Source organism: Alligator sinensis, unplaced genomic scaffold, assembly GCF_000455745.1.
Source record: "Alligator sinensis unplaced genomic scaffold, ASM45574v1 scaffold169_2, whole genome shotgun sequence".
NCBI lineage: Eukaryota > Metazoa > Chordata > Crocodylia > Alligatoridae > Alligator > Alligator sinensis.
Window position 1 is genome coordinate 1,461,798 of NW_005842077.1, and position 24,467 is coordinate 1,486,264.

The 24,467-nt window shown below is 40.3% G+C and overlaps 1 protein-coding gene across 1 annotated transcript in view; it reads left to right on the top strand.

The window, feature by feature from the left end:
• The window catches only part of SLC10A7 (solute carrier family 10 member 7), a 212,518-nt gene that overhangs the window by 44,697 nt on the left and 143,354 nt on the right, over window positions 1-24,467 (top strand). Inside the window, exon 5 of the mRNA XM_006023737.2 lies at window positions 23,222-23,260. Coding sequence (XP_006023799.1) covers window positions 23,222-23,260 — 39 coding nt within the window. The remainder of the gene's footprint in view (window positions 1-23,221; window positions 23,261-24,467) is intronic.

A 24,467-nucleotide genomic window follows, 5' to 3' on the forward strand; every position in this document is an offset into this window, starting at 1 on the left:
TTGAACTGTTTCACACAGCTCTTTTCCCTTTTTTGGTTTAAGCTTTTGTATTTTAGCTTGGAGTCGTGGCTCTTTCTTTCTGCTGCATCTTTTTTGTAGTAATCTGTAGGGTTCTGTTGGTAGGCATGATTCATAAATACAAACCTTGGGGCCCTGTGAAATTATTGGATTGGAGATTCCAGCTACCAAATTCACAGTCTGATTTTTCTCTATCCCCATTTCCTTTTGCTGTGCTGCAAGACCTGAAAGTAGAAAAGGACAGTAGTGTGTGTGTGTGTGTGTGTGTGTGTGTGTGTGTGTGTGTGTGTGTGTGTGTGTGTAAGGTTTCTTTGTGCAAAGAGAAGCATCTGCAACATTCCTCAGTCAGAATTGTGGTAATGCCAATTAATTCTGTGGAATATTCTCTATGGCTGCATACACGTATTATATTTTAGATCAATGTAACCAGGGTTAGGTCGATCTAAATGCCTGCTCATGCAGGCATTCAAGGGTTTAAATTATTTACCTTGGGCTTCTCGTGCCACTCCCAGTAGTGATAAACAACTGCAGGTGCTGCTCCTGGTCTAGGTTTAGGTGGCTTAAAGTAAGCCACCTATACTTAGACCGGGTGTGGTAAATGCTTGTGCACACCCTGCATTACCTTTATAAAGCTGACAGACCGCATGAAGCAGCTAGTAATCAACATGTGGCATTAGAATGCCATCACTAAACATCACAGTACTATGGTGGTCTCCAGGGCCTCTGTCTGATTGTAGACTAGCAGTGCATTTGTGGGGGGGATGGGAGGGAGGAGGAGTGGGGTGGTGGCGCCTAACTAGTACGGGATAGGAGATAAAGGGCAAAAGAGAATGTGGGAGAACTCTGTAAACTACAAGATTTGCCACAGTATTGCAGATGGGAAGCCTTGTGTTCTGGAATAGATTTGTGAAATGCTAGAGAGTCTAACACACAATTGTTGGATCCTGTACTTTTAAAAGTGCTATCAGTTGGTGGTGTTAATTATGACTGGAGGAGGAGACTAAGCCTGGTAGCTTTGCTTTGCTGTAAAAAAAAAAAAAAAAAAAGTCTATCAACTGAAAAGTTAGTAGAAAATTCTTTGTTTGAATTTATGAAGAGGTAAAATCTTGAGAGTTTTTGTTGTTTCGTTAGTTTGAAAAATAAGGTTGTAAATATGTTTAAAAGATCTTGGTGAAGGCCATGGCTATGTAGTTAGATGCATTGTTTCACCAGATAATCCATTGTGAGTAGATATAAGCTATTTGTTCACTTTTGGGCACCTATGAGAACAGTATTGCTAAATTTTGGGAAACTTTCAGAAAAGAAAAAACAAAATAAAACAGTGACTTGTGAGAGAAGATTAATTATATACACAAAGATCCAAACATGTATTGTTGATTAAGTGATGACTTAAAGGCCAGAAGGAGGATATAATACATGAAGGTTCTGAATATGAGGCAGTTTAAGTGCCATATAAAAGGAGATTTAAGTAGTAGGAAGGGGATGAAGATATGAAAGGAAACATTTGAAGAAAACCTTCCTGATGTTCTGCTTCAGTAGAATGTGGAAGGCCCCTGCAGGGAAGTGGAATATCCATCAATCGATAAAGACTGGACATTCAGGAATGATATTAATGAAGATTGTGTGAAATATATTACAAAAAGTGAATGTGGGAAGTGAACGTGGGATTCCATTTGGTTTTGGAAAGGAAAAAAAGTATGGGCTAGTTCAATTTCTTTGAGTTTCTGCATAAGTTAAATAGGTAAAATAGACCAACAGCATAAATCTAATAGGTATGTTTTATATCTCAAGGAATTACATTATGGTTAGCATGACTAGTACATGGGAGATGATGTTAGTTATCTTCTAATAACTTTTATACAGTTTTGCCATATTTTAACCTTTGTTTTCAGCAATTTTGGAGAATCTTCACTAGTTAAAAATACTTTAGCTACCAGAGTACAGTATCTATCTGAAATTAAAGTCACAACTTGCATTCTCTGTCTCCTTAAAGATGTGGGTGTCCTAGCCTTGGTCTTGGTGAATTCTCTGTAAAAAGTATTGTTGGTTTCAGTACGAAAAGCAAGGGAAGAGTTATGCGGCCTCAGAGCATCACTTAGGTTTTGATCTTAAAAACACAAAACAGGGAAGATGCATAATATTTCTTGAAAGTCGTTTAAATAGTTTGAATCCACATAGAAAATAGACAACATAGCTAATACACATTAGCTTAATCCTAGGGTCCTCTTGATATCTGTTTGTAGAGGGCTACTCTTCATGGAATATGACAATTATCAGCAACATAGTTTTGCTGCAAAAGACTTATTATCTTCAGTGAATTTGTGCCACTCTTACTACCTCAGTATTTACACAAAGTCTAAAAAAAAGTGTAGGCATTTGGCAGTCTTGATTTTACGCTCGCCAACATTTTCTCCTTTGTTACATGATATATATTGTGAAAAGTATTGCTTTTATCTATAGCCTGTCTTGCCAAACAATTCAGATGGGGTAAATTTAATTGGAACAACCATTTACAAAGTGGTGTTGATTCTAGGATCTTTTTTCCAGATCAGACTTGAACACTGCCATTTCTTAACCTCCCCCCTCCCCCCATCTTTTTCTAATTTTTCTTTCCATTGTTGTGGATAAACAAAGTTATTGCTGTTTAGAGACTGTGAAGGATCAAACCTCTGTTTAGCCTTCCAAGTGATTCTTTGTCTGCCTGCCCTCCCCATTACTGCTGGCACAGCTTCCATTTGACAGCTATTACCTGTGTAGAGCACCTTTTCAGATGGTATCCTCCCACATAATGTTTCTGCTGCATATGACCTTGCTCTCTAAGGTTAATGAAGAGACTAGAATCTTCAGTAGCATAGGCATTTTACGTTGTTTTTAATATTTATAGTTATTTTAATATTATGTCACTGAAATTAATACTTTTGTATTTGCTTTTATTGCAGCATAATGCAGAAGCAGTATTTTGGAGAGGTGTTCTCTTTTTGTCCTTTACTTTTCTTTTAATGAGTTAGAACAGTGATGCCCAACCTTTTTGACTGGTGGGCCAGATTGGCAGTGCCTGGTCTGTCCAGGGGCTATATCCAGCTGGTACTCCCAATCTAGCATGGGCATAATAGGTACCATCTGGCCATGCAGAGGCAGTGGAGGCCATGCCAGCCAGCCCCAACATAGCCTGCAGAGGAAAGGAGCTTGACCTGGCCATGTTTTCCTTTTATGACAAGGCCACTCATTGTTTAGATGCAGGAGTTGAGATGGATGTTATCTATCTGGACTTCAAGAAGACCTTTGACAAGGTATCTCATACCATCCTTATAAATAAGCTGAGGGGATTTGCCTTGGATGATTACACAGTAAACTGGGTAGCAAATTGCCTCAAAGGTCACACTCAGAGGGTGGTAGTGGACGGGTTGGTGTCAACCTGGAAAGCTGTGGGCAGTGGAGTCCCTCAGGACTCAGTTCTGGGGCCGGTGCTGTTCAACATCTTTATCAGTGATCTGGATGAGGGGGTGGGAAGCACCCTGTCCAAATTTGCAGACGACACAAAATTATGGGGTGCAGCTAACAGCCTGGAGAGGAGGAACCAGATCCAGGCCGACCTAGACAGGCTGGGGAAGTGAGCAGAGAGCAACAGGATGCAATTCAATAAGGAATGCAAGGTGCTGCATCTAGGGAGGAAGAACTGCCATCATACCTACAGGCTGGGGGTGACCTTCTCAGCTCCACTGACGCAGAAAAAGATCTTGGAGTCACTGTTGACTCCAGGATGAACATGAGTCAACAATGTGATGAAGCAGTTGGAAGAGCGAATCGCATCTTGTCGTGCATCCCTAGGTGCTTCACAAACAGGTCCAGGGAAGTGATTCTCCCCCTCTATGCGGCACTGGTCAGACCACAGCTGGAGTACTGTGTCCGGTCTGGTTGCCGCAATTCAAGTGGTATGTGGACAACCTGGAGAGGGCCCAAAGAAGAGCCACTTGCCTGATTAGAGGCCTGCAGGGAAGATGCTGTGAGGAAAGGCTAAGGGACCTTCACCTCTTCAGCCTCTCCAAAAGAAGGCTGAGAGAGGACCTTGTGGTTATGTACAAATTCATAAGGGGAGAGCAACATGAAGTAGGTGATGATCTGTTCACCAGGGCACCCCCTGGAACGACAAGGAACAATAGCCATAAGCTACTAGAGAGAAGGTTCTGGACATTAGGAAAAAGTTCTTCCTTGGGGGTCTTCAAGAAGAGACTGGACAGGCACCTGGCTGGGATCACATGACCCCAGGGTTGGGGTTTCTTTTCTTGTCTGCCAGGGGCAGGGGGTCGGACTAGATGGCCACTGAGGTCCCTTCCGACTCTATGAATCTCTGAATTTATGTGGGAAGAAAAGGGGGCATGGCCCAGCCCTGTGGGGGAAGGGGAAGTAGCTTGGCTCCAGCTGCACAGAGAATGGGGTTTGGGGATTTGGTAGGGCAGAGGGTGGCTGTATTAATGGCCACCACTCCCCCCGATACCAAATTTCCAGACCCATGGGGAGCCCTGTGGGCCAGATGCAATGGCTCCATGAGCTGTATTTGGCTCACAGGCAAGATGTTGAGTACCCTGTGAGTTAGAAGGACCATGAATTAGCTGATGAGGAAAGAGTATTGAAGGTCCTCAGAATGCATTTTGGCGGCTAATAGGAGGCAGACTAATCTAATATGGGGTTAAGACTATGCAAGGGAAGATTCTTTCAGCTGATATTTATTACTTTTGTAACCTCTTAGGCTTGTATGCTGCTTTGCAAGCCCTGGAGGGAGGGTCCTTTACTACTAAGAAACTAATAACATAAAATAGAAAGATTCAGGTCAAAGCTTTATTTGTGATTTGATCTCACCTCCTAATTTGTGGGCTAAGTTTTAGATAGATAATTGTGGGTAGAGACCACTGCAATTCAGGCTCTGGCAGAGGGAAAAGTGGGCTCCCTGCAGACTCGCCAGAGCCAATTTCAGGCATTTTTTAGGGTGGGCTCTCCCATGCCGCTGCTTGAGGGAACCTGCCATAGAGCTGATTACCATTGAACAGCAGCACAGGTTCTTCAGGTGTTTTAAGAAAGTAAAGATCACCACTTATTAAATAACTTTTAAGTAAAGCTCACCACTGTAAAATTCTTGATGAAGCCATAATAAATAAACTTTATTAAACAACAGCTTTTATTGAGTGCTAATTTTGACAGAATACTGATCCTCAGGCAGTGTCCACTGCTGCAAAATCCATGTTAACTATTGAAAGTGAGCATGGACCAGCCACTGATGTTTCTTGGTGACATATCCTGTCTTTTGTGGAGTGAACATTTGGCCATAGATGGAGATGGCATGCTCCACATCTACCTAATTCGTGGGGACTGTGAGGCACTGTTTTGCTAGCGTATAGCTCTGGGAACTGCTTCCTGACAGAGTCCAAGAATACAGTTACATTCATGGGCAGCTGACACTCTTTGCTCCTGCTTACATAAGCAGGATATTCCTCCTCACGCTGTTTCCCATACCCACAAATGGACTTGAGCAGCTGAGCATCAAAGCTCAGCAGAGCCACCTGGTTTGAGTCAAAAATTTGTGCTGCCCTAAGGAATGAGGCAGCTGGTTGCCTGAATCTTGGTGGATTGAAGGGATTGTATCTGTAATATTGGTGCAGCTTGGCGGCTACTGCCTGAAACACCTCCCTTCTCTGCTGGTTTTCTCATCAACACTTGGAAAGCTTGTGCAATGGTGCCCTGGCTTCAACCCAGCTAGTAAATCAATCACTTTGTTGTGAGCCTGGCGAATAGAAGGCTGCTAGCCCTCAAACCAGGTGAGGAGCTCCATGAATTTGTGGCATTTTCTGCCACAAAGGCCACCTGCTCTTTAATGTCTTCCTCCTCCAGGAGATCCCTTCCTTAGCTGTAGCATGCACTGCATGCTTAGTGTGATATCTAGCTCTTTGGCCAGAAAGTGCCAGTAGTACTGGATGTCTTCAGCATGGTACTGGACAGCCCTGAACCATGAATTCCAGCAGAACAGTGGCACATGGTTCCTCACACTGATTGGCAACAGACTCTCTGTATCGGAGCTTACAGCCAGCACAGCGTTTAAAGGATTTCTTCAGGCAGGACACTGGGCTATCTACATCTTCGAACTGCATGCACCAGATGTCACCCACCAATGACAGGGTGGGTGCATTTCAGGTGACACGTACAGAGTTGAGCATTGCTCCCTGGAGCACATCAGCTAAAGCCTTACACATGTACCTGGCATTGTCGGAAAGGAAGGCCGAGATCTTGTTGAAATTTAAGATATAAGTGAAAACAGCTTTCATGACTGCCTGTGCAACTATAGAAAAACTAACACCCTCGAGGTAGACTGGCTCTGCCTGTAAAACAGGCAGGTCACTACCTGTCCGGCTCCTACCTACAAATAAAATACGCAGTACGTAGTTGTCTTAACTGTCTGTGGCTTCATCGACCCCAATGGGAATGGAGTTGAACTCTGCCAGTGCAGCTTTTGTGGACTGAACGTGTGACGCTATCAGCTGCAGAAGATATTCTTCCCAAAGCCTGTTAGCTCTTGGCAGAGGCAATCTGAGCAGGGTGTGGGGCCCCACCCCCGGACACGAGGAAGCCAGCGGCAGATTCAGCAGTGGGGAAGGGCCAAACATGAAGGTGGCTACAGCGCAGAATTCCCACACTGCTCTGCCTGGCTCTGTGGGGCCCCCCAAAGTGCAGGGCCTGGGGCTGTCACCCTGATTCACACCCCCCAGGGATGGCCCTGGCTCTTGGAATACTTCCCGCATTTGACACATTGTCCTGCAAGTACTGTCTCAGGATTTGGGTGGTCAAGCTTCTGCAGAGGTATAGTTGCAGCTGTGAAAACTTTAACCAGAGCAAACATAGCCCCTCTCCTTGCCAGACTGCTTTCTGTGGTCTTGAACATTGAGGACATGGTTTGTTGCTTGCTCTGTCCTTCAGCCTCTGAAGCAGCCTTTCTCTTCTGGTGTATTTCTGACTCTAAATGGTGATCATTTTTTCTCACCAGATCCAGAGTTACATTACATGAGGAGCAGAAGAGCTTGCCACCCTCTTTATGAAGTGTACCTGTAGGAAACTGCTTCACTCTATCCGTGGCAGAAACTTTCTTTGCTACGCGGGGTGTTTTCACACTGATCTTGCTCATCTTTTCAGCTTGCACCATGCAAAATGTTGAAATCATAGAAATGTAGGGTAGGAAAGGACCTCAGGAGGTCATTTAGGTCCAACCCCCTGCTCAAAGCAGGACCAGCTCCAACTATATCATTCAGGCAAGACTTTGCTTAACTGGCTGGATGTGTGGTGAGGCTGGGAGGGAGAAGCGGAGGGTTCCCTCCTCCTGGGTGCCTGCCCCCACAGCCAGGTGTAGAGCAAGGCCTTCCCCCAGCATGGTGCAGGGTCTCCTGAGCCCTGCTTACTCTGCTGCTGCATGGGAGAGGAAGGGAATTTCCCCCACCCCTTCTCTGCACAGCAGGACTCAGGAGACCCATGCTGGGTGCCTGCCTCCATAGCCAGGCATGGGGTGCAGGGTGCCTCTGCTGCAGAGGCTCCCCCCTGCCCAGCACGGGTCTCTCACCTCGTTTTATCCCACCGCACGGAGAAAGGAAGGGGGAAGTTCTCCATTCCTGCACGGCAGCAAAGCAAAGCAAGAATTTTAAGTGGAGATCCATGCTGGGCAGGGGGAAGCATCTGAAGTGGGGGCATTCTGTGCCCCATGCCTGGCTGTGGGGGCTGGCACCTGGCATGCCTATGCTTGCAGCTCCTAGGTCAGGGGGTACTTACCTATTCTGCTTCAGGCAGGTCTTTTAAACTCCCCGCCAGAGCAGGGAATCAAACAACCTGATCGGCTGACCCCAGGAGGGGCTCAGCCTTTACTAGACTGCCTTTAGAAATCGTGGATGATCTTTATGAGGTCATCTTCTGTAATATGTACTAAATAATATTTTTGTGTGTTCTGTGTTACATGAGCAAAGCAGTGTTTTTAATAGTCTACTTGCCTTTCCCCAACTAGATATGTTCTATAGGTTGTTAAAAAAAACAACCCAGACAAACCAAACAAACATGCATACAGTAAATCAAAGGTGTTTGTATTAAAGGAGTATTCGATTATGCGCATGGACTTGTAGAACGGCTCTACTTATGGAATAGAGAAAAGGGGACATTTTAAATTTAGTTTCTAATTTTTTCTGTTTAAAAAAAAAAATCACTGAAAATATTTCTTAGAGGGAGAAATGTTTTGTAAATTAAGACTGGTACTGCCATAAGCAAAGCCTTCAGCAAATTATATAGCATAATATTTTGTCTGAAATCAGCCAAATATGGTGATCTACATAAATACTTAACATGTACATGTGCAGCAATATATATGTACACGAAAACATATATGATAGGCCATATTTCATCCATCAGTAACCATGCCTATGCATGAAGGTAGAGTTTGGGCTGTAGATGACAACAGCTCTGTTGCTGAAAGTCATCAGATGCTGCAAACGTAAAAACTCTTGAGTAGGTTTTGAAAGGAAATAACAATAGCTAAAAGAGATTTTGCTTTTTGTCTCATTCACAGAATAATCCACAGGCTTATGGAGCTGAAAGTTGCATGTGCAGAGCTCTGCTTTATTTGGAATTTTGTTTCAAGGTCTTGCTCCTGCTGGCTGCAGCAATATGTCCTTTAGAAAACTAGACTTTCAGAAGTTAAAAGGCAATAAGTCAGTTCCCTGGAAATGATTGCAGAAACATATATTCAAATCATAAATAAGGGCATGCATCAGGTACATTAACCAGACGTAGAGAAATAGATTTCTGCCTTTTGTAGTAAGGTAATTGGGCACCACAGCTTGGCAGGAGCTGGTGCTATTGAATCGGCTGTAACTGCCACAGGTTGATAGGCAGGTGATAAGGCAGCTTCCACTAGGGTCTGCACAGGAGGCCTACCTAATATGCTGTCTGCCCTAAGGGCCTATGGGAGCACAGTTGGATTATTATGTTAATGCATGAGCCTGCTGCCCTCTTCCTATCCCAGCTGGGTTCCCTGTTGTTAGGAACTGCTTTGCACTGACAGTGGAGTAATATACTTCATGATTGAAAGGGCAAAGGGGCTTGAAAGAAAAAAGAACAGGCCTGCACAGATATGTAAATGAAGGAAGGAAATCCGTAGGAGGGTTTTCATATAGGTGCAGATAGAAAGTTTATTAGAAAAAGAATAGTATAAATCTGCTAATTGAATTGTTATTTATAAACCCCATTTTCTGATTCATTCCTTTGTGCCTTCTACTGCCCTCCCTTCTAATGCTGATGTACACTGAATCTGAAATGCTTACCAAAGCAGGCATTTATGTTGATTTATTTTAAACCAAGGTGCTATAATACCTGGTACCTGTGTACAATGCTGACAGTGGTGTATTTTTCAGGACTTTGATTACCGTCTCATAGTCTGCTACTCTGTTGCTACACTGTAGCTTACAACCATGATACAATTTTTTTATATACTGTAGATGAGTACATCAGTCTGAATTTTGTTCATACATCTTTGACAGTAGAGTATAGAAACAGATTATATTTGTTGTTGCATAAGGAGCAAATTGGATTTTGCATTAACTCTGCCTTGACAATACTGTGATATTTTCCTTGAATCTTTCCTACATATGGAATTTCCTAAAGTCAGTCATAGAATAAATATGTGAGAGTGAATGATAAGAAAAATCCTTTTGATAGTATTGTATTGCCTGATCTTGGTTTGATGGAAATAGCGAGCAATTTGTTACTAGGAAGGGCTTCCTTTTTTTCTTTTGTGTAATAAGTGGTAAACCTCTACTCAATATTCTCGTCATATGAATTTCATGAATGATTTCTGCTCTCCCAGCTTGCCTTAAAAGTGGTCCTACAATATTGCAGAATACTCAGAAATAATTTCTACACTAAAAAACTCTACTTGTTTTTATTAAATAAAGCTAGCATGTGAGATGTCTGATATGTGATTTGCTTGTCATACATCTTGTATTTTTGTGCACATTTGTACTGGGCCTATTTTAATCAAAAGAACCATTAGCCTTTAGTTCTAGGTAATATTCTGCAAGCAGTGTACTGTAGGACATTTATTATTGTTTAACAATAATTTGCTAAACTGCCTACTCTTTACCCCACTTATCTCTCTGTGCCAAATTCATATATATGGCTGTGCCATATTACTACAAAAGATACTTCCTCCTTAAAATAGGTACCTGAAATTGCACAGAAAGACCAGCAGCTGTTACAACTTGTGAAAGCCTGACTTTGCAGCTGAGAGAGAGAGTGAGAGAGCACAAGCACCTATTTTTTAAAAACTTTCAGGTTGCAAGATCAAGAACTTGGGTTAGAAAATGCCAGATTTCAAGTTGACTCTGCAACCTTTTTTCAACCTCTCTGTGCATATGCATTATGATACAGCCTTAAAATACATGCTTGTGTACTGGTTTTCCCCCAGGATCCCTGTCTCATTTAGTGCACAGTGTGGACGGAGCTCACTGAATGGGTCATTCTTATTCATTTTTATTGTTATTCATGTGCATGCCCTTATTTAAGCCCTTTGCTGAATACAGGATTATCCATTTCCTCATAGGTTTTCTATGAAAACTTTTTCCTAGCATATTGGAGGCTCACCAGTTTTAATGAATTCATCTCCACAGTTTCTCAGAGAGATAAGAAGGTTCTAATATTTTCACTTACAAATGGTGAAACACAGGAGGAGACTATGTTAAAAGTGTGGAGTTTATGGTCAAAGCTTGTTGAAATCTTCTGGTAGTGTTAGAGTGATGTTATAGCCATGATGGTCCAGGAATTAAAAGAGGAGCAAGTGTTTTTGGGAAGTCATCGTGCTTATTGTACCAACTACTTGGTCAGAATAAAGTTAGATAGTTTTTTGAATGCAAGACAGTCTTCAAGTCTTGAAATGTTCTCTAGTACTGGAGGTCTCTTCTGTGATTGGGTATCTATCCATCCTAGATATGTAAAACCTGTCTTCTCTGCTGCTTATGCTTGTTTTTCAGTCTGGCTGATTAAACCTGATGCTGATTGAAGGAGGTGGAGTATTTTCGGCACAGATAAAAGATGATCAGGATTTTTTTTGTTTTAATTTCCACAGGAAGATTTAGGTATTGTGATTTTTTTTTCCTGTCTTCTGTCAGAAATATCTAAATATTTTACTTTGGGGTTAGATTGACCTAACTTGAAGCCTTTTTTTAGGAGGGGAGTGTGTGTGGTGGGGGGGGGGGGGAGTTCAGTTTTACAAATCCAAAACATTTTATCTTGGGCGAGTTCAGGTGCCTCATCCCCTAATTCTTCTTGGTTGGACTACATCATTCTGGTTGAACAACTCCAGTGCGTTAGATGAATTCTGTAGCTGTGGTGTACCATGGGAGTTGCTGCCTAACTTGGGAGCCTGGTTCATACTGGAGAGTGGAGGCACAAGGCACTCTAACCCCCATCCCGTTTGGATATGATAACGAGGCAAAGGGAACACAATTTTACACTGAAACAAAGCAAAATGTGTCAGTTTGTTGCAAAATATAGAGACAAAATATTTCAATGTTTCCAAATATTTCACAAAAAGGTTGATTTTTTTACTTAAATTTTGGATTAAAGCAAATTTCTTGACCATCTGTACTGCAGGTGGCATCCAAAGAAACTGAGTGAAGTGACTAGGAAATATACTGAGTACAGATAGAATGTCTGCTGGTTTTAGTAGCAAACCTCTTGTGAGTCAACGTCATGACATCTTTGAGCCAAAGCCCACTCTAGGTCCTTGGAAAAGAGCAAGTTCCACTCCTCAGAGAATGTGAGTGGAACTCTGTAGATGAAACCCCTGGAGTTTGTTACTATCTATGCAATTATCCTGATGAAAAAAGATACTCCTAATGTCCGATTCATTATTTGGTAAAATTATTTGAGATTCTTTCAGCAGAAAAGGCATTATTTAAAACTATATTTCATTTTATAATAATCTAATCATAGCTTTCTGTCTAATACAACCTCAGTAATCAGTTACAACTGTGATGAGTGCAGTACTATGTAAACACATTTTTAAATGGTAAAACTACACACATTAGGGTCTGTTTGTCTTTTCCACTGGTGATAGTGGTAGCAGTGGCCTCTTGCCTACAGCTGATTTCCTTTTTTTCCTGAAAGACTGCAGAGAATTCAGGGCATTGGCTGGTCTCACAAATGGAGGTCTACCAGCTCAATTCAGTACATGTTTACACCTTTGCCTCAGGCCAACTGGGAAAAGGGTACTAGTGCCAAAACTGTTGGTTTTGTAATCTAAATGGACACCTCCTGCAACTGAGATTAGATGGACACCTCCGAATACATTTCATTGCAACCTGTGACACATTCTAATATTCACTTCATTATAGTGGGCAGGGCACACGTCTACTGAATAAACCACTTGACCGGTTACTTTGTAAAGCAGGTACTTTAGCAACATCCCCCTCCAACACCCTCCCCCCACACACACACACACACACATGTACTTCTTTTTACTCATATTTTTCTTCAAACTTTTGCTATTTGCACTACTAGCAGTGCAGCTCCATCAGTTTTAGCAATGGTGGGAGTGTTACTATAGATCAAATGCTGTTGACCTATCAGTCACAATCCTGTTTAGTTCTGTGCTAAGTGTGCTTTGGTGAGAAAATGATTGATATGCCTGGTCCTGTCTACACTAGCACCCCCCAGCAACCTGCACTGTAAGTAGTATGACAGTGGTGCATATATACTGATATAGACACAGCCTTTCAGTTAATGCACATGGCATCTTTTAAAAGGTGTCCTTGTTCTTTCATTTCATTTCACTTCAGCAGAAAAGTAATATTCCTTGGAGTTGTGGGATGCATTGTTTAACTAGACCTCTAATCATGTTATGGATGATGCGTCTTCAGGAGGATCTGGGGACAAGACCTTTAAGTGTTTTTCTCACAGCTTAAGATCTCAGAAAATTTGAACTTAAATAAAAGTATGTTTGGGAGGCTGTTATTGCTCTGTATCCTTTGAGGATACCTTCTGTGATAATTTTTTTTAAGAGAAAGTCACTTACAGATATGAAATGTTTGACCAGAAGCGAGCCTCAGGTTGGCAGAGTTACTTAAACACTATTGTTCAGCTGGGCCTCTTTATTAAATCATTACTTGGCAGTCCATTTGTTTTGGTGCTACAGCTATTGCCTGGCTCACTAAGCTAATAAGCCTTCAGCCATTAACAAATATGAGCCATAAATAAGATTTGTAGGTGGCTTTCATGCTTGTGTGTTTAGTTGCTGGTTCTGTTCTTTGGTTTTTCGTTTTTTTTCTTGTTAAGCTGGAACATGGGGTTGGCTCACTAAGGTGCCAAACCTACAGCTAGAAGAGGTCCCACTATACCTTCATGGTGTTGAAAGGCCCCTCATTGGAGGTTTTCAGGTGTTTCTTAATGCCTGGAAATGCTGGGGAAATAATTTGATTTCTTCAATGAAAAGTACTTGCATAACAGGTTCCTTCTTGCCTCCTCAGGTATCGGGAATGAAAACCTTTTCCTATCTAGCACAAGCAGGGCTGCCTGTAGAGAGGAAGGTCTTACAGATCTTACAGGCAAGAGCCAAATAAAACCGCTTTGCAAGAAAACTTCAAATATTTTAGCAGAATCTGCTGCTCATAGCATGAATTCACTGCTCACATATTCAAAAAAATGTAATGTCAAGATTAATTCACATTAACTTAGATGTGCAAAAAATGGGAAATGGAAGGAGTTGTATCTTTCATATTTTTTTATTAGCTAGGTGATTCTATGAAACTGTTTGCTCTTTATCATTCCTGTGTAGGTGCTTAAATTAACACTCTGCATTGTTTTCATTTTTTATATTTAATTTGTATTGTTTTGAAAGGAGAAAAGAAACAGAGAGAAGCTGCTTGTGCTTATTAGTAAAGATAGCATCGAAATGTCCAATTTAGACATTCAGTTCCTGAACTAATTGTGGTGTGTTGGAATGAGGATGAATACATGGATACTTGTTTTCATATTGCTGACCATTTATGGACAGAGTAGGAGGCAGTGAATTACATCCTTTTGGAATTGGGAAGAGGACTGGACTTCAGGGATTTGGACTACTCATACTCTCCATCTCACTCAAGTACCCAACACATAGAGTGCAAAGTATTACACTAAGGTAGTAATGATCAACTATGTAAATGCAAAATGGGAAATGACTACCTAGGAACAATTTTACAGACAAGCATATGGGAGTTGCAAGGGATTATAAAGCAAATATGAGTCAACAGTGTCACCTGTTGTGGAAAAAAAGTCTAATGGTGTGCAAATAGGAGTGTCACATGCAAGATGTGAAGTAATCTTTCCACTCTACTCAGCAGTGTTAGGGTCTTGGATAGAGTATTGTGTCCTGTTTTGGTCACTACACTTCAGTGTGTTAGCGTTAATATAGATCAGATGTCGATCAGTTGGAGAGAGTCCATGGAGAATAACAAAATGATCCGAAATAGAGGAAATGTGATGCATAATGAAAGATTGAAAGAACTAGGATCATGTAGTCCAGAGAAGAAGAGACCGACAAAAGGAGATGCAATCAATCATGTGGCAAAAATCTTCAAATATGTAAATGCTGCTGTAATGAGAAAGGTTGTATGCCAGTGGTTCTCAGCCTTTTTAGGCTTATGGCGTTCCTCCATAACTTTCTGAATTTAGTAACAGTCTGTTTTCCAGGAGATCCATGCAGGACCAGACCAGGAAGTGGCTATGGGAGGAAGGGGCACACCCGTGCCTGTATATAGGTTTTTCTGATATCTGGAAACGGTCATGTGAGGCTATGGTGATGGGGGTAGCAATGGTGCTGGCTCCTTGGCACCCATGAAAGTGTCTCATAGTACCCCAGTTGAGGACTACTGTTATGAATAGTTCTCTGTGCCCACTGGGGATCAGGACAGAAGAAATTTGGTTAGCTTACACGAAGGGAAATTTAAATTAGATGTTAAAAATGGTTTCTAACTGTAGGTATAGTTGTGGACTGGAATAGGTTACAAGAGGGAGGTTGTGGAATTCCAGCGACATTCCAGTGTGTAGCAAATTATGTCCCTTGATCCCAGTTCCTGGACAGTTACAGTGACCAGCATGGATAAATGATAGTTGAGTGAGATTTTTTTTACCACATAAAATAAAAAATGACATTTCTGTTAGCTATAGGTAAATGATTCCAAGGTATCACAATGTTTCCTGACCCCTTTTTTCAATGTCCTGCTTCCTGGCAGGTGATAAAATTGGGACCACATCAAATATAAATAGGAATCAGAAGAGCACCACATGTGTCTCCATAAAATCTGAAGGTGGGCTTACTTGCATATTTGTTAGTGTAGGAGCTGTGCACACTAGGTAGTTATTGTGAGGTAGGGGGTCAGGATTTACCATGCATCAGCTACTCTGTGGTAACTTCCCATGTTCAGACTCTTTTCCCATAGTAGATGAAGGCTAAACTACAATAGCTTGTCTGGAAGATACTTGACTACATAACTTCCTGGATTGATACTAGTTGTCATTTCCTGCTACCACTGAAATTTCAATCACTGTGAAAAGATGGATCTTGGTTCCATCTTGAATCATTTAAGCAGCTGACTAAAATGTTGTGGAGAAACGGAGAATTTCCCTCTTCGTATTGCCAGAGATATTGGTGAAATTGAAGGATACTTATAATGAAGAGGCAGATAAACAAAGCACACGTCTCCTGGAGGTTTGCCACAATGGCAGTTTCCATAAATATAATTTCTCCCAAAGAGTAGCAAGTCTTATATTGAACCATCAAGGTGGGAATCTGTGCCAGTGCAAGGTTTGGTTTCTACCAAAGGGTGTCTTATAGGGCTATAGCTAGGAAGTAGCAAGGTAAAGCTGTCAGCTTGTTTTGGTTAAGTATTTGTTGCAGAATTCCAGAGCTGGCTGAGACCCCTGGCAGTCATTACATGTTAATCATACCATAAATAGTAATCCTGCCACATGTTAAAGGAATTAATAGTGCAACAAAATGGGAAAACAGCCACAAAAATGTTCCACAAAGAATGCGCAGGGTTTTTTGTGGCTGGCTTTCTTTGTGATTTAAATTGAACGTGTGGCAGGGTAGTGACAAATTGGAGCTGTTTCCAGACTCCTTTGTGGTCCTGGGCTAGGATACAAAATCACCTGATTGTCAGCCCCAGGGAGCGAGTTCAGGACCCTGGTGAGGTGCCAAGGCAGGAACTAACAATCAGCTGATTTTTAGATCTCAACCCTGAGACTTCACTGGAGCTGGTTCCAGACTCCCCTGTAGTTCCAGAGTTGGGACTAACAGTCAGCTGATTGTCAGTCCTGGGGCACACCAGAGACAGTTCTAGACCTTGGTTCAGTCCTGGGGCTGGGACCAGCGATCAGCTAATTGTCAGTTCCCGGACCCCACCAGAGTTGGTTCCAGATTTTGATGTGATACCAGGGCTGGGACCAACAATAAGACCCTGGTGTGGTCCCAGGGGTTAGGACTGACAATAAGCTGATTTTTAGTCCCAGCTCTGGGACCTTTCTGGTCTACTCCAGGCTGTCAGCACTTGGCATTCAACTTGCAGGTGGAGGGGGAGTGGGATTATGATCTCTGGGTCATCCTGCACTGGCAAGTAATAGTAGCATCATTTGGGATCTGATCCTTGCCATGGCAGGAGGCGTAGTTGTTGGGATTGGGGGATCATTTCATTAAATGAACACGTGCCAGTGGCCTAAGCTGATGACAACTGCTAGTATGGAACAAATCTTCATTGTGCATGGCTTCATGGTCTCAGATCAATGTTGAGGTCTGCCAGAAAACAGTGTGCTTTGGACAGCATTCCCTTGCTGAAATGCAAATAAACAGTATACATTTTGTTCCTTTTTCATTTTGTAGGATATTTTGGTATGAGCTTCATAAAACTTGGTTATTTAATATTTTTGTAATCAGTTTTTATAATCAAGAAAAAAGTGCAGCTCTGTTGCAGGATTCAGTGAAAGAGGAAGTATGATATTTTTGCCCCAGCCTTATAAATCCAGTGGATCACAACAAAGATGGTACTGGCTCAGAATATGCAAAGTAACCACTCTCATGGCTTTTTCACTATTGGATGAGGATAATATGTGCTTAGGGAAAAATTATGTAATGCCACACTTTTAGTAAAAGTGGCAGGAAATTCAATATTTTTATTAAGTGAGTTTAGAAACTCTTTTATTTGAAGCCAAAAAAATTAGACCAAAATTAATCATCATCAACTTCCTTATGAGAGAGTACTTTTGCAAGGACTGCTGGTAAGATATTATACACCTGTGGCCAAACTCTGTTTAAGATTCGCACACACGGCTCCCATTGAATTCAGTGTGAAATGCATGTGCACCTCCCAAGGTAGAATCTGGCCCCATTCATTTTTAAAATATGATATGGAAGTGCTAAAAGGCACGTGCTTTACTTTTGAGGAGGCATTTGTGAATCCAGTGATTTTGTTTAGCAGTTAACACCATCTTTTTTATTTTGCCATGTTGTAGCAGGTTTTATATGCATTTTAACAGTTATTTAAGAGTCCCCGTATGCTTAGAAAGGAATCTGAATATGTGCGCCTTTTTTTAAAGCTGCATCATAACTGGGTTATTCCAATACAACAGAATGACTGGGAGCTGTAGGTGGAACAATATGTAAAAATACAGCTTGTAAAAGATTTCCTTTATTAACTGTCATCATCCACAGAATATATGTTCAAATAAACGTTGTGTAATAACTAAATTTGAGATTAATAGGCCCCTTAAGAAACAGCGAAGTCATTCAGGATAGTCAGTGAAAAATAGCCTGTAAGACTGTAACATGCACATATTGTCCTGCTTACATGCTCTCTCCGGTGTCATTCCCATTTATCAATGTCGGCAGGCTCTGTTCTCATTAAAACACTCTTGCACAAAAGCAACTTAATTTTTTTAAGAGGAGAGGACACCTGATTCAATTTAGCACCCAAAACCAGGAACTTGAATATATATATTTTCCTGTCTGAATTCAAATGAATAGTTATGAACAGCATTGTAGACTAAATCTATTAAGTATATTTATATTCTGTTTATAGTAAAGGACCTGTGGCAAACATGTTTCTCCAAAAATATAACATCTTATTACTGGAAACAGCAGTTAAGACATAACCTACAGTAACAATAAAGATGAGATTTTATTTTTAAATAGGAGATTGAAGTAGTCATTTAAGAGACGTTGTCAGCCCGTTCAAGCCAGTCTTGATGTCATCTGCCCTTTTCTTCCACTACTCTTGTTCTTTTCAGTGTTGATCTAATTGTGTAGATACAGTTCTCTTCCTGAAGTAGTCTGCCAATGCAAAATTCCCTCTCATTCAAAGCTCTTAAGATTCTCTTCTGCAAATTCTGTAAGAAATAGGTCCTCACGAACACCAATGTTGTACTAATGCAAAAATAAAGAAGGATTGTACCACCATCTTGTGTTCTCTATCTTCTGCTGAGTAAGCATTCAGTCTTACTACTGAAGCCGTTGTCTGTCCTTTCTTCCCCAAAGTCCTGCTGTTCTTTTGCCTCCCTCCATTGTGGCATGTCTTAAATTAGGATTTAAACTCTTTGAAATAGGCCTTTGCTTTGGTATTTGTACTGTAAAGCCTTTTATGCACTTTTTACCACTCTAAAATTATATCTGCTAATAATTGTAGGCTGCCTGACTGCAGACATGTGTAAAGTGTCCTTGTGAGATTGTTGCGACTAAATCCCACCTGGTTATGAGCCTCTTGGGCCCTGTCAGTGGCATTATTCTGCAAATGCAGATGTGGCTGTGGAATCGCCCTTCTTCTGTGGCATCATGCTCTAAAATCAGTATTTTTAACTTTAAGACGGTTGCTTTTGGTAACAAAGGAATTTCTTAAAAATGAAGTGAGCAAAAACCTATGTAATATAATTTCCTACAAATGTGCAGGGGGAAAACAGTAATTCTAATGAAACTATGAACATCCATCTCCTTTGGTATGCAAATTTTGAAACCTAAAGATGACAACTTAATGACGGTGGTTTATTAGAACCCTTTCTTTGCTGACCTTTGTTGTAGGAGCATAGAAGTAATATGCTTATCCCACTATTCCAAACTTCACAAGTCCCAAAAGCTGCTCCTTGTTCTCCTTCAAACAGCCAACACCTCTTTACAACTTCTTTGTTGCACTTTGTCACCTTGGGTACTAAAAGTAATACAGTGAAACTATGTAGAGAGCTAGATTGCTAAATATCACAAGAGAGATTGTACTGGGTATAGAATGTTTCATATTTAATTAAACTCAAACCTTAGCTTATCAGCTTTTCCTTGCATTTGCTGCAAAATGTCTGTTCTGTTGGACTCAAATGCTGTAGAAGCCAGTTGTCTTGCTACAGAATTTGTGTTTTGCTTGCTACGGAACATATGCAGTCTTGGTTATGGTTTTGTCCCATTTTGTTTCATTTTTAGGAAGTACTTTGGAGTCTTAGGCTATCAGTGTTAACAGATGTAGTAGTCTCTCTTTATTTTTGTTTAAATGGGTACCTACAGTGTGAGAGGAAGTGGTGAAGTTTAACAGGAGGATCATACACACACTTGCTATCAAATACAGAATTAAAGTCCCCCTGTATATTGGCTCAGTTTTTTTCTTTGAAAGAATTTGAGTCTTGAGTCTTCCAGGAGAGAAGAAAGATTGTGCATTACCAAGAAAGGGTTGTACAACCCTATTGAAATAACTGAAAAGTAGTTTAACTGTTTGATAAGGCTTATTGTTTTAAACCCAAGTAGAGGTATAAACATTACTATCTACCAGGCCCCAGCATTACAACATGCTTAGTTCTGTAAATTATGTTTGAATTGTTGTTTATCCAAATAACAGATGTGAATGGGTCAGTTGGGTGGGAATGGGTTGACTGGTACACCTTTCATTTTAGACTGTGGTCTGATTTAAGCATGTGAATAGATTGGTTATAAATTTACAAAAGTATCTTGCCCTTGGTTTTACATGGAACTGTCTGTTAATATTACTGGGGAGTGGAATGCACTCATTCCACATAAAGCATTAATTTAATCAAAATCCGAATACGTTTAAATCTTTCATTATCTCCTTTGTACCAAAGTTAGTGTGAAATACATAATAATGCACAAGATACAATAATGCTCAAGAAACACAAATAATAAACATTTCAAGCAGAAAGTGCATAGTGCTGAAGTAAATGCTTGTTTGCACTGTCTGACTAAAGATTTTGAAGTGTTTTTCAGAAAATGAATTAATTTTCACAATGCGCTGTGAGATACCTAAGCAATACTATTCACAGAAGGGATGATGGAGGCAAAAAGTGGTTATATTCCGTAGGGTCAGAATCGTACAGGAGTATATTTAGCTGTAATTTGCAACCTTTGGCTTTGTTACTATTTATTGCTTGATTTCTGTTCTTTCTTTTTTGATAGCAGATTGAGCTAAGACACTTTCTTACGGAGTGAGGTACTTAATAATATCTAGTCCCAGGGTTTGCAGGGTTGAGGCCGACAAACTTCAGTTGTACATCCACTTTGTTCTCCTTGAGTAGGATATGAATGTGTAATCACCATTTTGATTATAATAGAATTATCAGTTCTTGAATACCTCTTTAGTCAGAACTTTACCAAAGGAGAGTCTGCTACATGCCCAGAGTAGTTGCACCAGGAAAATGTATATCAGCTTATCGCCATGAGTGACACATTTGCTCAGCACCCTTGCAAGTTTGTGAGAATTGGACACTGAGTTCCTATAGGTGTTTTTCAGAAACTCACCTTTAATAGACTATCAAAATGTTTTCAGAGCAGAAACGTGCTACCTACATGTTAACAAGGATCAAAGATTTCCTCTAAAAAAAAAAAAAAAAAAAAAAATCAAAACACACCTTCCCCCAGTGATTCCATGCTCTTCCCTTCCCACTTGAAATTTCAGTCCTGCACCTACCTCTCTCAACCTCCATACTTCTTCTTCCCAAGAAAGGCCCCTGTGGAGGAGCTTGTTTGCTTGCCTGGCAGGTGTTCCTCTTGCCAGCACAGCTGCTACTTATGAGAATGTCCTGCTGGAAGACATGAAAGCAAGCAGGTCATTCTGTGGCCTTTTCCGTGAGTTGGCTGGTTGTATGGAATGGCGGTCTTATCTAGTAATTGGTTGGGAGGTCAGTTGGGGACTGGATTCCCTTTGGGTAATTTTTCTGTTCCACATGTAAATAGTCAGGTCAGCAGCCTTGGTCAGGACAGGCAGCTGGGTTTTTTTGTTTTTGTTTTTCTTTTTTCCTGGATAGTGGTATTGCTTCCGAAACAGAAATAGGCTTACAGCCTCCCTCCCAGGAACAGTTGTAAAACTCTGGCACAATTTTCATCAAGATAAAGGCCAGAAAACCATGATGTTTATCTAGTCTGACCTGTATCACACACCATTATGTTTCTTTGAGAAACTGCTATACTTAGCCCAATGAGTGTTATTTAGGCTAAAACATTTTCCCTACTCAGGAGATTATGTTGTAATCTGCTGCTGGCAAAGGATGGGAGACAGCAAGATGCCACCAGAGTTTAGGACCAATGTCCAAGAAACTCTGAAAGGGTTTGATAAACCTGATTTTTATTTTTATTAATATACTGATATTATGATCTGGAGGGTTTATAAACTGAAGGTGCATACAGGAATATATCCCATATTTATGCTGATCATATGCAGAGTTAGTTTGCTGCACAGATATTCTATATCTCTTGTTATGTGACTATATCAGTCTTAAGGTTTTGAGGGTAGGCTAAAAACCATGATTTAAGTTTAAACTTGTTGAAGAATTAGTATAAGTTGAGCGCACACTTTCACTGTGCTCCCTGGCAGAAGAAACCATTTGGACTGGTGCCTCCTTTTTATGTTCAAAAGAGAAATGCTGATGAGGAAGAGGTGTTAAAATATGTCGCTGTAGTTTACAACTGTCAACTATAATGTTTTATTTAGCTGTATCTATTCAGATGCTCCCTTTGCAACATGGAGTGCCATATGCCATTGTCCCTGTTAGTAAGCAAGTAAGCAAAGGTTTCCCAGTCTGGATTTGTTTTTGTGTTTGGGCCACTGAGGAGCTGCAGTCCAGTGCCATCTTTTATTGATAGGGCCAGCAGAGGAGGAATCTAATGAAATTATCAAAGCTTTGAATTAATTATGAACTTGAATAAGAAAGCTAAGCTCTCTAGAGCCAGGGATCTCATTACCCATTCACTCTCATTGCATCTTCTTATGGAGCAGAAGGCAGGTTCAGCTACAGCTCTTATTCTGGATTTGGACTTTATTCAAACTTGCTCAACTTGCTAGCATCCACTTGTTATTAATCTATGGCTGAACATGTCCATGGTGATTAATTTGACTCTGTAGATCTTCTTGTACATGGTAGGTCCCCCCACCCCTGTTCCCTGTATAACTTGCCTTGTGGCTTTTCATCATTGAACTGGATGCCATACAAGACTTTGTATGCTTTCTTGGTAATTGGTGAAGCTTTTGAGACTTAAGTTTTTACTTAGATTCCTGGAATCAAGTAATTTAAAGTTAAGAGATTAATACTGCCATCTTATATTTCCTGGATATTTAGGTAAGCAAAAAGGCTTAATAAGGCATTATCAATTGCTTATTTACTCCTCTACAAAAAAATAGTAAGTCTTAGGAAATGCTTAAATATTTTGGCTACAGATTTAACTGTGTTTTTCTGCTTTTAATGCATTATTCCTACTTGAAATTCATTGTTCAATTTAAAGAAACTTCTGAGTCTGTCAATTATTGAGTGTTCTTAATAATTACTCAGGTTTACATGCCCAATTACTATGTAAAATTAGTGAATTATAACCGAATCAGTGACAACTTTCCATGTATTATGTTGGTGATTTGATTGGTACCCATTATAAGTTTGTAAATAGCCAAGCTTTTCTTTTTTCTTTTTTGTTTTGCTTGCTTTTGCAACACATTATTTATGAGTTCATAAACTGGAACTCATCTGTCTTCATAAGCTGAGAGCCACTGGCAATTTTGTAAGTAGTGGCTAACTTTGCCTAGTGGGGAGGGCGGGGGGGTGGGTGTTTGGAGAATATGAAAGGTTTTTTGAGGGTTTTTTTTCAGAGTACCATAGTTTTCTCTCTCTCTTTTCTCTCCAGGCAGCTGCTATATTTAACTCAGCCTTCGGAAGTTTTTTGGTAAGTAATGCAATGTTTATGCTTAGTGCTGTAGTAACATTGTAATTTTGTATATTACGGGTTAGTGTTTAGCTAGTCATTTTGTTAAGTTGTGGTCCATAACCTGTTTTACCTTAGTTTTTTATTAAATACTATTTATTTATATTGTATCTCTCTCAAGAAAATGAGTCTATAAATTATCTCTGATCAATATAAATGAATAATTCTAAAGTGATTTTTAATTTTTTCCTTAATGAGTTAACACAATCTATTATTATGCAGATGTTTTAGATGTGTCAATATATTGATTTTTCTAATGAGGTCTATCAGATGATCATTATTTTCTATCAAGAGGCCATGGGTTTTGAAAAGAAAACATGACCCAGCTAATCATAGAGGAGATGCTAATTTACTCAGTGACATGTCATTTGTTTAGCATATTTCACTGTCACTGAAGCCACTTCTACTCTGTCTCTAAGGAACATACTGAAATAGCTAGAAACAAGATGATCAATTCAGCTGAAAATGTAACTGTTTCTTTAAACATCTCTCACACCTAATTTGTAGATACAGTGGTGTGTAAAATGTTAGACAATAAACTGCAAAGAAGGGCTTAAATCTGTTCAACTTATTTATGAAAAAAGGAAAAACAGATTTTTATATAATATAGTGTTTAGAGACGCAGAGAGTTACAAATATAGATTATTTTCTATATATGCAAACAATTGAGACCTTTTGGTTAGTTTAAAAAAACACCTTATAGTATGATTGCCTCTTCTCACTGATTTGACTTCTTGCCATGTGTACAACCCTAGAGAGATGCCAGAGTGATCATTCTTCTGTTAACATATTCATAAAAAAAAAAGCTGTTCAACAAATGAACTAATAATATGATGCAGAATGGTTTTTAAGATCAAATTTATTGTAAAAAGTTAAATTAAGAGGTTGATTAATATGTGCCAATAATCAGAAACATACTTTCATGTTGCAGCTTGAAAATATGACTTTTCATGGAATAGCATGTATATGTATGGCATCTAGTATATCACAGATAGAATACATATGTATGATAGAACTATGTTCGCTCTTATCTGGTAAAGATACATGCACTTGTTCAATTTTGTACTCAGTGGACTCAGCCAGAAAAGCGCAGAATTTGTTTCCCTTGAAGTGTGTGGCTGGTTAACCTGGGTGGGGTAGGGAAGGCTGGGGCCAGCAACTGTGCTGG